At 40.9% G+C, this 13,244-nt stretch overlaps 1 protein-coding gene across 2 annotated transcripts; it reads right to left on the bottom strand.

Moving 5' to 3' along the window:
• Positions 1-3,336: 3,336 nt before the first annotated feature.
• Positions 3,337-5,348, bottom strand: LOC109868641 (proliferating cell nuclear antigen). Of its 2 annotated transcripts, XR_004205007.1 has the most exons (4): positions 5,205-5,348; positions 4,877-5,067; positions 4,081-4,206; positions 3,337-3,791 (listed from the first exon to the last, which is right to left on the bottom strand). XR_004205007.1 is itself a non-coding variant. In XM_031802971.1 (3 exons), exons 1-3 carry the CDS (start codon positions 5,331-5,333, stop codon positions 4,203-4,205), a joined length of 324 nt encoding a protein of 107 aa, XP_031658831.1. In that variant the 5' UTR covers positions 5,334-5,348; the 3' UTR covers positions 3,798-4,202. The 2 variants fall into 2 exon arrangements, 1 of the variants encoding a protein (XP_031658831.1); XM_031802971.1 differs by lacking the exon at positions 3,337-3,791 and having other exon boundaries at positions 3,798-4,206.
• Positions 5,349-13,244: the final 7,896 nt, after the last annotated feature.

Here is a 13,244-nt window from a genome sequence, read left to right as displayed (position 1 = left end):
CACATCATACATTATTTGGGACATACTATGTTAGACCAAAAAAAAAAGGATCTGACAACCTCAAGGGAACACACAAAAAGCTGAAATGTCTTGAGTCAATAAGTATTCAACCCCTCTGTTATGGCAAGTCTATATACATTCAGGAGTAAAAATGTGCATAACACGTCACATAATAAGTTGCATGGACTCACTCTTTGAGCAATAATAGTGTTTAACATGATTTTTTAATGACTACCTCATGTCTATACCTCACAGTTCCCTCAGTCGAGCAGTGAATTTATAGCCACAAAGATCAGGGAGGTTTCCATGTCCACAAAGAAGGGCACCTATTGGTTGACGGATATTTTTATTTATTTTTAAAGCAGACATTGAATATCCCTATGAGCATGGTGAAGTTATACATTACACTTTGGATGGTGTATCAATACACCCAGTCACTACAAAAATACAGGCGTCCTTCCTAACTCAATTGCCGGAAAGGAAGGAAACTGCTCAGGGATTTCCCCATGAGGCCAATGGTGACTTTAAAACAGTTACAGAGTTGAATGGCTGTGATAGAAAACCGATGATGGATCAACAACATTGTAGTTAGTGTGCCTTCAGAAGGTATTCATAACCTTTGACTTATTACACATTTTGTTGTGGTACAGCCTGAATTCAAAATTAAACATATAGATTTTTCTAACCCATCTACACACAATACCCCATAATGACAACCAATGAGCCAATACTTTGTAGAAGCAACTTTGGCAACGATTACAGCTGTGAGTATTTCTTGGTAAGTCTCTAAGAGCTTTCTACACCTGGATTGTGCAACATTTGCCAATTATTCTTTTGAAAATTCTTCAAACTCTGTCAAATTGGTTATTGATCATTGCTAGACAGCCATTTTTCAGGTCTTGCCATAGGTTTTCAAGTAGATATAAATCAAAACTGTACCTTGACCACTCAGGAACATTCACTGTCTTCTTGATAAGCAACTCCAGTGTAGATTTGGCAGAAATGACAGTGAAAAGAAGGAAGTCTGCACAGTCTATAAGTCTATAAATATTCCAAAGGCAGTAAAGTAAAACTGCAAAAAAAATGTGGCAAAGAAATGAACGTTATGTTAATACAAAACGCTATGTTTGGGGCAAATCCAACACATCCCTGAATAACACTCATATTTTCAAGCATGGTGGTGGCTGCATCATGCTATGGGTATGCTTGTCATCGGCAAGGACTAGGGATTTTGGGAGGGGGATAAAACAGGCAAAATCCTAGAGGAAATGTCACGACTTCCTTCGAAGTCGGTCCCTCTCCTTGTTCGGGCGACGTTCGGCGGTCGACGTCACCGGTCTTCTAGCCAACGCCGATCCACTTTTCATTTTCCATTTGTTTTGTCTTGTCTTCCCACAAACCTGGTTTCAATTCCATCAATTACATGTTGTGTATTTAACCCTCTGTTCCCCCCAAGTCCTTGTCTGGTATTGTTTATTGTAAGTGCTTGTGCACGTTATGTCTGGTGTGCGTTGGGTTATTGTTGTGCACTTGAGTGAGGACCCAAAAGCGGTTTAACAAAAACAGAGTCCTTTAATGTAAACACAGGGAAGACATAGATCCTCTTCAGATGTAGATAATGGAAAAATAGACAACCCGCAGAGAGGGCGACAAATGAAACAAAAAGTCCTTCTGATAATTACAAAAGAGACCCCTTCTTAGCAGCAGAGGAGAATAGCTGGGTTAGCGGCGACAGGCTGCAGGTCTCTCTGGGTAGGCGCGGGTCGTAGAGGAACAGTGGTACCTGATCTCACGTAGCATCAGATGAACTGGACACAGTACAAACGATAAGACAGTTAGCTGAGTACAGGATGCACTTGCCAGGCAGATTCCGACAGGACGGGACAAGGGTGAAGCAAACGAGACGATAGTTTGTTTCTGGCATGAGAAACTCAAACGAGAATCTGACAAAGAAAGAAGCAGGAACAGAGAGAGAAATAGAGACCTAATCAGAGGGAAAAAGGGAACAGGTGGGAAAAGGGTGAACGAGGTAGTTAGAGGAGATGAGGAACAGCTGGAGGAGGAGAGAAAGAGAAGGTAGCCTAATACGACCAGCAGAGGGAGACAGAGTGAAGAGAAAGAACAGGAACAAGACATAATATGACAAGACATGACAGTTATGTACCCATTCATTGATTGTTCTGTTTTCCGGTGGGTTTTTATTATTAAACTGCGCCGTTGGAAACACAGTTTTTTCTCTCCTGCGTCTGACTTCTCTGCCGCCAGTACGAACCCCTTACAGGAAAAGCAGGTTCAGTCCGTTTTAAAACAGACACTAGGAGACAAATTCACCTTTCATCAGGACAATAACCTAAAACACAAGGCCAAATATACACCGGAGTTGCTTTTGCTTACTGAATGTTTGTGAGTGGCCTAGTTACAGTTTTGACTTACGGTTTGAATATCTATGGCAAGACTTGAAAATGGCTGTCTAGCAATGATCAGCTACCAACTTGACAAAGCTTGAAGAATTAAAAAATACTGTACAATCTAGGTGTGCAAAGCTCTTGGACCTGGCCAGAAAGACTCACAGCTGTAATCAATGCCTAAGGAGATTCTGACATGTATTGACTCAGGGGGCTGAATACTTATGTAATCAAGATATATATTTTTTTCTTCCACTTTTACATTACAGAGCATTTTGTGTAGATCATTGACAAACAAATGACAGTTAAATCCATTTGAATCCCAATTTGATAACACAACAAAATGTTGAAAAAGTTAAGCTGTGTGAATACTTTCTGAAAGCATTGTATGAGTATGTCAAAACAATATAGCCTATTTGTATGTACTTATAAAATGTATACAGACAAAAACGAGCAACTAATATTGAGCAACTGATTTCAGGTTTTCATCAGCAAGTAAAGGACCAGGTAGGAATTGTGCTAGAGTTCCTCTTTAAAACACTTGACCCATAGAGTAGACAGAGTAATACTGAAAAGCCATTTCACTCTTTAATGAACTCCATCCTAAGTTGTTAAATACTTGAGGGCTGAGCACTGAGCAGTTAAGCAGCAGGCTATGTTGTGGTTTTTAATCAGACATTAACGAAGCTTACAGCTGAATTACTCTTAATACCAAGAGTGTGACTGTACTCACTTCAATTTACCAGATAACCTCAGAGGATAGAAAGCAGAAAAAAGTTGGACTGGAGTCAATTTTACATGTATTAGACAATTTGTGCTTGGTCTTGACTGCCATCAAGTGGCCATACGTGGCAATAGCACAGTGTCTCTAGTTCAATACTCTGATGAACAACATGAGGGATATAACACTGTTCCATAATGAATTCAGCTTCTATAGAACTTTATTTGTGTGTAACAAAACAGCATATTTACAAAGGATGTGGGTAAAATAGGAATAAACAGTTAGCCTAGAATACATTATTGAGAGGAGCAGTATGATGAGGATAAACAATCCGTGGCAAACATACTGTATCCACCAGACAACTTCAATGTTTCTTACATAACACATACAACCTCGCTCTAGTTATATTGTCATTAACCATGATATAGTACACACCATTCCTACAGGATTTAACTGACATCTGTAACATATTGGGAAGTGCAGAACCGCCAAACGTCTTTAAAGGTAACCTTCCACTAGCACCAGACAGTCTTCTTAAAAGGGTTCAGTCCACGTGTTGTCTGACGTGCTTTAGGTCAGGTTGACGATTAGGATGCATCCTCGTCAATTTTTAGGTGCCAGGTAGTACTTGATGTGGCCGATGTCTGCAATCCTGTACTCCATCACTGGAGGGAAAAAGCAAACAGGTTGAGATGGTCTTACATACGTTACCCTTGAACAGAAACTCCACAGACCTGAGTTTTCAGGGCCAACAGTGATCATGGAAGTTATGAACAGCTAACTTGTGACCATACTATTACCACTTCAATCCGTTCTGTACCGCTACTTACTAATAGGCAGCGTGAGTAAAGGACGGCCTTGGTTGGCTTTGAGAGTTGCAATTAAAAATGAATAAGTAAGTGGTGTGACTCTCTGTGAAGTCTTCCCTCTGTAGTCTCTGGGCATGTGGTGTACCTAGAGGGACGCCAGCTGACATGCAGAGGGTGACCGTGTTGGAGAGAGAGGAGTAGCTCTGGAGAAGAAGTTCAGGTAGTTGAGGGTAAAGATCAGCCGTACTGGTTATTTGATCTAAATGTTCACCTGTAGGAGACAGAATCAAAAATGGGTCACTTTGGAATTATGGCTCTCGCTTTCTTCAGCTTGACCCATTTAAATGTAATCAGCCTCAAATAACCCAGAGGGTGGAGCAAAATTAGGAATTATTATTTTTCTGCAAAATGGTTTTATTATGCAAAGTTCTCGTTTAAAATAGTACTTGTGCTGAGCATTTTGACAGATTGATTTAAAAGGTCATGTAAGTCGGGGTAGCAGGTAGCCTCGCAATTAAGAGTCTTAGGCCAGTAACCGAAAAGTTGCTGGTTCGAATTCCCGAGTCAACTAGGTGAAAAATATGTTGATGTTACCTTGAGCAAGGCACTTAACCTTAATTGCTTCAGGGTCACTGGATAATAATGGATGATCCCTGGCCCTGATCCCGCTTTCAAGGGGAGCAGGATATGCAAGAAACACATTTCCAGTTCACACATGTGTATAATACACACTTGTACATGTGAAATAAATGTAAGCACCCATCTAATTATTAAGTGTGCAGTGCACTTGGCTCAAGTCAACAATCCAAACAACTACAGTAATTGCTATTGAAGTGGTCGGCCTAGTGGTTAGTTGCCTGACTACAAATTATGTGTCTGTTGATTTGACTGTCAGGGCGTGTGAGTATGTGTGTGGAGGCAGTCAGGCCTCTCTCACTGACTCATCCTCATTGTCCACAATGTTGGTCTGGGACAGCTTGATGTTGCCAGTGCCCAACTCCCCACTGGCTGAGAACTGGACCCCGCCTTCCGCACAAGTGATCATGACAGCATCCCCGATTTGGGACAGGCCTCTACAAATCCGTGAGAATTCGCCAGACGGCATTTTCACCACACAATTGTGCTCTTGTTCCTAAAGACAGAACAGGTTATGGTGCGAGCTAAACATTTTGCCAGCTCCTCCACTTTCACTGTACATCAATGGACATTGAAAATATCACATCTAACTTGCACTGAACCGATTGTGAATAAGGAATAAAGATTGCTTACTGGAATACGGAGCTGTTCCACATCCAAGTCCATCAATTTAGTCTCATAGTCAGAGACTTTCTCCTGATCTAACAACACAGATACAAGGTTATACATTAGGACATGCCCCAGAAAATATATGACCTTCATACTTGGAACAGGTCACTCAGCAGGTGTTTACAAAGAGTGTGTGTATGTGGCCAGCCTGGTCTCATAGACTAGACATAACATAGTAAATGTAAAACCGGGACAAATTAGTTTGTTAAGTTTGGTATGGTTACATAAGACAGTTACTTAATATCCTTTTTACTGCAGCGGGCTAAATCAGGGTCACACAGAGTGATTCTTGGTAGTCTTGAACAAATCTACTTTGAAACAAAAGTATACACCTCACACATATGGTTATGGGCTTATGTATCATGTTAGAAATAGAGTTGAAATGTATTAAATCTTGAGTTTGTATCCCAATATTACACTTTATATTCATCACAGAAGACTGAAGTATATCAAAACCGTTTGACATACTGTAGAAACCGGATTTTTGTTGTAAAAAAAAAAAGTATTATGAAAAATATTAATAAACATTTCACCCAAGACGATGCTTTTTGTCATTGACTGCAGCAAAGGGCTAAGGCAAAAACTAAAGTAGAGTGGTTGGTCGGGGTGGGTAGGCATATAACACGAACATCTAGCAACCCCAATGTCATCACGGACAACTTTAGTATTTGAACTAATTAGCAACTTTTCAACTACTTACTTATTTTTAGCTACTTATGATGTTAGCTAACCCTTCCCCTAACCCAGGTCCTGGGCACACTCTCACACCCGGGTGCACGTTTTGGCTTTTGCCCTAGCAATACACAGCTGATTCAAATAACCAAGTCATCCCCAAGCTTTGATTATTTGAATCAGCTGTGTAGTGCTAGGGCAAAAAACTAAATCTGCACCTGGGGGGCCCTGGACCAAGTTTGATAACCTACCCTTTCACTAACCCTAACCCTTTTAGTTAACCCTTCCCCAACCATAACCCTTTTAGTTAACCCTTCCCCAACCATAACCCTTTTAGTTAACCCTTCCCCAACCATAACCCTTTTAGCTAACCCTTCCCCTAACCCTAACCCTTTTAGCTAACCCTTCCCCTAACCATAACCCTTTTAGTTAACCCTTCCCCTAACATGAACCCTTTTAGCTAACCCTTCCCCTAACCATAACCCTTTTAGCTAACCCGTCCCCTAACCATAACCCTTTTAGCTAACCCGTCCCCTAACCATAACCCTTTTAGCTAACCCGTCCCCTAACCCTAACCCTTTTAGTTAACCCGTCCCCTAACCATAACCCTTTTAGCTAACCCGTCCCCTAACCATAACCCTTTTAGCTAACCCTTCCCCTAACCCTTTTAGTTTACCCTTCCCCAACCATAACCCTTTTAGCTAACCCTTCCCCAACCATAACCCTTTTAGCAAACCCTTCCCCTAACCTAACCATTTAACCTTACTCCTAAACTTAACCCTAACCCCTAGCCTAGCTAACATTAGCCACCTAGCTAGAATTCGTAACATATCATAAGTTTAGCATATTTGTAACATTGTATGTTTTGCTAATTCATAACATACTGTATGTTTAGCAAATTCGTAACATGTAATACCAATTGTAATTTGTACCATATCATACGAAATGGGTGATGGACATCCACAATATATACCATACGAAACATGACATATCATACTACACTGAACAAAAATACAAACACAATGTTTCATGAGCTGAAATAACATTTCCCAGAAATTGTCCATATGTACACAAAATAATATTTCTCTCAAATGTTGTGCACAAATTTGTTTACATCCCTGTTAGTGAGCCTTTCTCCTTTGCCAAAATAATCCATCCACCTGACAGGTGTGGCATATTAAGAAGCTTATTAAAAAGCATGATCATAACACAGGTGCACCTTGTGCTGGGGACAATAAAAGGCCACTCTAAAAATGTGCCGTTTTGTCACACAACACAATGCCACAAATGTCATGCAATTGGCATGCTGACTGCAGGAATGTTGACCAGAGCTGTTGCCAGACAATTGAATGTTAATTTCTCTACCATAAGCCGCCTCCAAAGTCGTGTTAGAGATTTTGACAGCATGTTCAACCGGCCTCACAACCACTTGTATGGCGTCGTGTGGGTGAGTGGTTTGCTGTTGACTGTTGTTAACAGTGTTCCCCATGGTGGCAGTGGGGTTACAGTATGGGCAGGCTTAAGCTACGGACAACTAACAGCTAACTAACGTATTTTATCGATGACAATTTGAATTCATAGAGATAGAGTGTCAAAGGAATTTGATTCCTATATGTTTATCAACCAATTCAATTAAAACACTCTGCCCATTTCTAAGGATTTGTAAGATACTTATTTGCATAAAATAGACAGAGACCAGTCTCAAAATCAATCACTAGCGTTTATTCTCGAGAGTACTGATCATGGTACAATTCACAACAGGTTATAAACTAAAAATGACGTCATAGGTTTTAAACTGTCTCTCCTCCACTCCGAATCAATGGCAGTATAGTTCACAAGCCTTCCCACATCGTCCACCACCTGTTCAATAATTTACTACTAGCCCAATGTCTCTGCTCTCCCTGTGTAGAGATAAGATGTCCCGTAAGGAACACAGCATTCTAGCCAGTCTGACGATAACTCCATTAGTTTCTAACAAGGAACAGACAGTCCAAAAACTACACACATTACATTCAGTATTATGATTATAATAAGATTCATACATCCATACAGTAACATAGTAGTATTATGTTTAGTCATAGTTCTGACTGAAATGTATACATAATTTAGTCATTATTCATAAAAATACCTTAACATAGAGTGACGAGATCCTGAGGCCCATTGTCGTGCCATTCATCACCTCATGGTTCAGCACTATAATGCATGGCCCCATGTTGTAAGGATCTGTACACAATTCCTGGAAGCTGAAAATGTCCCTGTTCTTCCATGGCCTGCATACTCACTTGACATGTCCCATTGAGCATGTGTGGGATTGCTCTGGATCGACGTGAATGACAGGATGTATCCAGCAACTTCACACAGCCATTGAAGTGGAGTGGGACAACATTCCACAGGCCACAATAAACAGCCTGATCAACTCTATGTGAAGGAGATGTGTTGCGCTGCATGAGGCAAATGGTGGTTACACCAGATACAGACTGTTTTTTTGAGCCATGCCCCTAGCTTTTTTAAATGGTATTTGTGACCAACAGATGCATATCTGTATTCCCAGTCATGTTAAATCCATAGATTAGGGCCTAATGAATTTATTTCAATTGACTGATTTCCTTATATGAACTGTAACTCAGTAAAAAAATTGAAATTGTTGCCTGTTCCATTTATATTATTTTTGTCCAGTATAAATGGAGTGTCTTGTATTTACATACAGAATCATATGAAATGCTCTGAGACCTACTTACTGGCCTACTTACTTTCAGTCTCAAACATCAGAAGAGTCTCTGCAGTGTCATTTGCACGTAGGGTGATGATGTCCTCATTCCCAGCACACCTCAAAATCTTGGACATGCTGCCAGTAAGCCAGCAAGTGTTCATTTTAGGTAAACTCAACAGAGTTGTCAATGAATGCCAACTCATGAAAATGAATGCACACTTTGTTCACGCACCTGGTTAGGTTGACTCCCATAGCGAGTGTGCGATCACAGCGATACCAGTCGCATGTTGAGGTGCACGAGGGAAACATGTGATGAGTCCATACTCTGGAGGGAGATACCCGAGGAGCTCACATCCCAGCAAGCTTCAGTGAAAAGGTCTTTCAGAGCGTCCAAAACGTTCTTTATTATTAAACCTGGGGTCAATCGTGCCTCAAACATTTAGCTTTTGTTTGTGTTTTCTTTGCTGATTTGGAAAGCAGTATTTAGGATCAGCTGATGGTAGCTGCTGCTACAGGTCGAAATATGCGTAAGGAGCCCTCCTAATGTTATTCCCACAATTAAATGTAGGCCGCGTTCCAGACCGTCTACAAAGTAGACGTGTTGCACAAGTAAAACCACACAAATATTCTGCCATGATGTTAGGTACTTGATGTAAGAATTGTTTTTAATTGTATTTATTTATCCTTTATTTAATCATAGAAGTCACAATGAGATTTAAATATATTTTTCAAGTGAGCCCTAGCCAAGAAAGCAGCATACATTTACATTAAGTTACACATGAGACAACACAACATAAAACATAACAATGAATGCAAGTTAAAACAGTGCATAAGATCATTTAAAAGGTTTAAAAACATGTGCAATCTGTGGTCAACAGCCATCCAATCTGGGATTTCAAATCATCAAGCAGAATAAAATGATCTAGTTTTATGTCCTTTTGCGAAGTGTTCCAAGATGATGGGGCAGCAAAGCTAAAGGCTTTTACCAAACTAAGTTCTTGTGTTGGGAACATGATATAAAATACAGTTCTGTGATCTTAGATGGTAATGTCAGTTACTCTGTGGGGTGAGTAAAGTGCTTCAATTTATTGGCAGCTGCCATTAGATGGCTTTATAGACAACCATGTACCAGCGAGTCTGTGGACTTACAGTTAAGGATGGCCATCCTGCCAACTGATAGAAGGTACAGTGATGCGTGAGAGGTCTTGTGTTGATTACAATTCATAATTGTATGGTACTGGATAATTTTGTTTTCAGCAATAAATCAGGTATTTTGTTTAAAACTAACATTTTGTTTGACGGGTTGTTCCTGAAATTATGAATTGAATCAAACATAAACAAGTTCTGGATTAATTCTGGATTAATTTATTTTCTTATTCTCTCCACCCCAGTTCAGTATTTCCATGTGTAGTAAATGTCCATCTCCTTCCATTCCTGGGTCCTGTGTGTGCACTACAAGATAACAGGCACTTTGACCACTAGATGTCGGTATTCTGCTTCTGATTCAGTGGTAGGCAGTGGTAGGTGGTAGGCTATTTCAGTGGTAGGCTACGAGGAACAAAAGGGATGGAGGGTGTGTTGTAAAGTCACTCTGGAAAGCCAGAGTGTGCTCAGAGTGCACTCTGGGTGTTAATAAAGTCAGAGTCTTGTCAGATTGTCTGTTCCTAAATTCAGAGAGTTTCGCTCTCGGAGCGTTCAGAGCGCAAACTGGATGTTCTGGCCAAGGAGTAGGGTTGATCCGAGCCTTCGGACCTCACAACGTCAGTCAAGCACCCAAGCTAACTGGCTAAAGTTGGTTTCTTCTTAGGTTCCTGCCTTTCTAGGGAGTTTTTCCTAGCCACCGTGCTTCTACATCTGTATTGCTTGCTGTTTGGGGTTTTAGGCTGGGTTCCTGTATAGCACTTTCCCAATATGAACCCATAATTGGTAGATAATCAATTATCTCCATACTTTATCACCATTCTGCAGTCCCTACTTTCATCTCAGGCTAAAATAACAATTTATTTTCAAGCACACATCCCTCAACCCCCTCTCCAGAATGGCATCGCTGTGCTTGCAGCACTATGTGGACAGAGTGATGTTTGAGGGCCAGTGTGCAGACTATGGGTTGATGAACATCTGTACCCGCAAGGTGATGGCGGCCACCACAGGGGATCACTGGAACATCTGACCCAGTGTGAGATTAGGAGGCTGCTGGCCAGGGAGAGAGAGAGGCCATCCAGACCCTAAGCCTGGGGGGCTGCGCTGTGCTCTGGTGAGGGACAACATGGTCACCCCAGGGGAGAGGTCCATGGAGCTACGCACCAAACAGAGGCCCAGCCGGGGTGTGGCCGTGCGCCGGACACGCTATCTCCTTCTGGTTCTCCTCGGCAACACAGGCATCAGCAGTGGAGTCCTCAACCATAAAGCCTATCAGATGGCTGCATGCCTCTGCAATGTAGGACAATAACTTGCATGAATGCACTGCTTACCTGAACTCTTGCGTTTCTCCAGTGTCATCGACAGTAAAGGATCTATAACAGAGTAAAACTGAGTTGAAACTGTCCAAAACTGTTTAAACTGTCTCCTAAGGTTACTGACATATTTGTTCTTCTTTAACTGCAGTGACCTGGTATGCAAGACCAGTACACACTATAGTCTATCATTTTCATCACGTCAGCCACAGAGAGTGAACTAGTATGCAGTGAGTGACCTAGTATGTAAGTACACAGTAGTCTGTATGGTCAGGTCCCGCATTGTTATTACGTTATTATGTCAGCCACAGAGAGACCAGTATAAACACGCAATGTAACACTAACTGACAGTTTAAGGGTTAAGAGTCAGACACTCAGTTTAACCTCTACAGGATGTAGAGTGTCCCCTCCGCGGGACGTCCCCCCCAGTTGTCATAGGCTAATGTGATTAGCATGAGGTTGTAAGTAACAAGAGCATTTCCCAGGACATAAACAGATCTGATATGGGCAGAAAGCTTACATTCTTGTTAATCTAACTGCACTGTCTAATTTACAGTTGCTTTTACAGTGAAATAATACCATGCTATTGTTTGAGAAGAGTGCACCGTTATGAACTTGAAAATGAATTAATAAAACACATTTGGGCAGTCTTGATACATTTGAAATAGAAATACAATGGCTCATTGGATCAGTCTAAAACTTTGCACATACACTGCTGGCCAAAGTCTAAATTGCACCTAGATTCCTAAGTCATGTATTGGCCTTTTTCTTGCATTTTAAAGATGAAAAAATTACAAAAAACTTGTGTTTTGTTCTTTGTATTATCTTTTACCAGATCTAATGTGTTATATTCTCCTATATTAATTTCACATTTCCACAAACTTCAAAGTGTTTCCTTTCAAGTGGTGTCAACAATATGCATATCCTTGCTTCAGGTCCTGAGCCACAGGCAGTTAGAGTTGGGCGTCATTTTAGACGAATATTGAAAAAAGGCTTCGATCCTTAATTAACAAGTAGTAAGCTAATTATTATTGATGTTTGGAACACCAATAGCAGAGTAAATATGCACCCTGTCAAGTGTGAAATGGTTGCATGTTGTGTTCATAACCTGAGTCTAAGGTAGATACACCTTCAGAACAGAATGTATCAGAGCCATGAACAGTTTTGGAAGCATGACTCATGCATGCTGTGTTTAAGGTAGTAGAAATAAAAAAAGAGCATATGCTCAAAGTATGAAATCAACCCATAGTGTTTGACAAGGTGTTTGTCTACAGTGGAGTGAACGTAAAGGCCCATTGCAGTCAAAAGTATGTTTTTCCTGTGTTTTATATCACATTGTACAACAGCTGATGAAACTAACACTGAAAATGTGTGAAAAAATGTGATCAGTGTTATTCCTGGTTGTATTTTCAACAAGCAACTATCTACACAGGACCTTCTAATCTGCAGGTTTGCATGGGCAGGAGTTCCGGCTTTCCATCGTGACATCACCAAATGTCCAAATGTAAATTGATTAAGAGTTTCAGACCTCTGTCAATAACAGCTAGTTTTCTGTTTCCCCTCCCCACTCAGACCACTCCCAACAAACAGTCCCAGCTAAATTCTCGCTTGAGAAACAAGTTACTTACAGTATAAACGGCTGCATTTGGGCCTTTAATAGAAAGTAGCTGGCGCAGGCTGACACTGTACTGGTACTATAAATGAACATAATTGCTTGAACTAGACTAATAATGTCATACACTTCTATTGGAAACGTACATTACAGAAACCTGTTTGCTAGAGGGCAATCCAGACTTAAAACTTCTTCATATTTTTCCTGGAACAGTGATGGCTGTTTTCTCAATCTCATTGTGCAGGAGTTGTTTGTAGCTGCATTCTCCAGGAAATTACCCAGCCCTGTTATCTTGCCATTGACGGGCCCTGTCAATAACCATTTGCAGTAATTGGTGTATTGATAGTTCCTTTTTCAACCATTTTGTTTTTCCAGCCAGCTAAAGAGAAAATAGGGCACATCTGTTTTGACTCACAATTTGCACAATGTAGGCCTAAACACACACACACACAACTCCAGACACACACCCACACCACCCTGACGTCAGAGGGGGAGTTTAGAAGGGGGCACAAAAATCACCCCTGCCTTTTTGGGATGGAACAAGAGACAGAGGCCGC

Source organism: Oncorhynchus kisutch, linkage group LG23 (assembly GCF_002021735.2).
Source record: "Oncorhynchus kisutch isolate 150728-3 linkage group LG23, Okis_V2, whole genome shotgun sequence".
Classification (NCBI taxonomy): Eukaryota; Metazoa; Chordata; class Actinopteri; order Salmoniformes; family Salmonidae; genus Oncorhynchus; species Oncorhynchus kisutch.
The sequence above is the reverse complement of the archived record's forward strand: the minus strand, read 5'-3'. Positions and strand labels throughout refer to the sequence as shown.

Coding starts and splice junctions, on each gene's coding strand:
- LOC109868641 (XM_031802971.1), bottom strand. CDS start 5,333: ATGAAGGTCATATATTTTCTGGGGCATGTCCTAATGTATAACCTTGTA. Junction 5,068..5,204: donor TGGAACAGCTCCGTATTCCA/GTAAGCAATCTT, acceptor TTCTGTCTTTAG/GAACAAGAGCACAATTGTGT.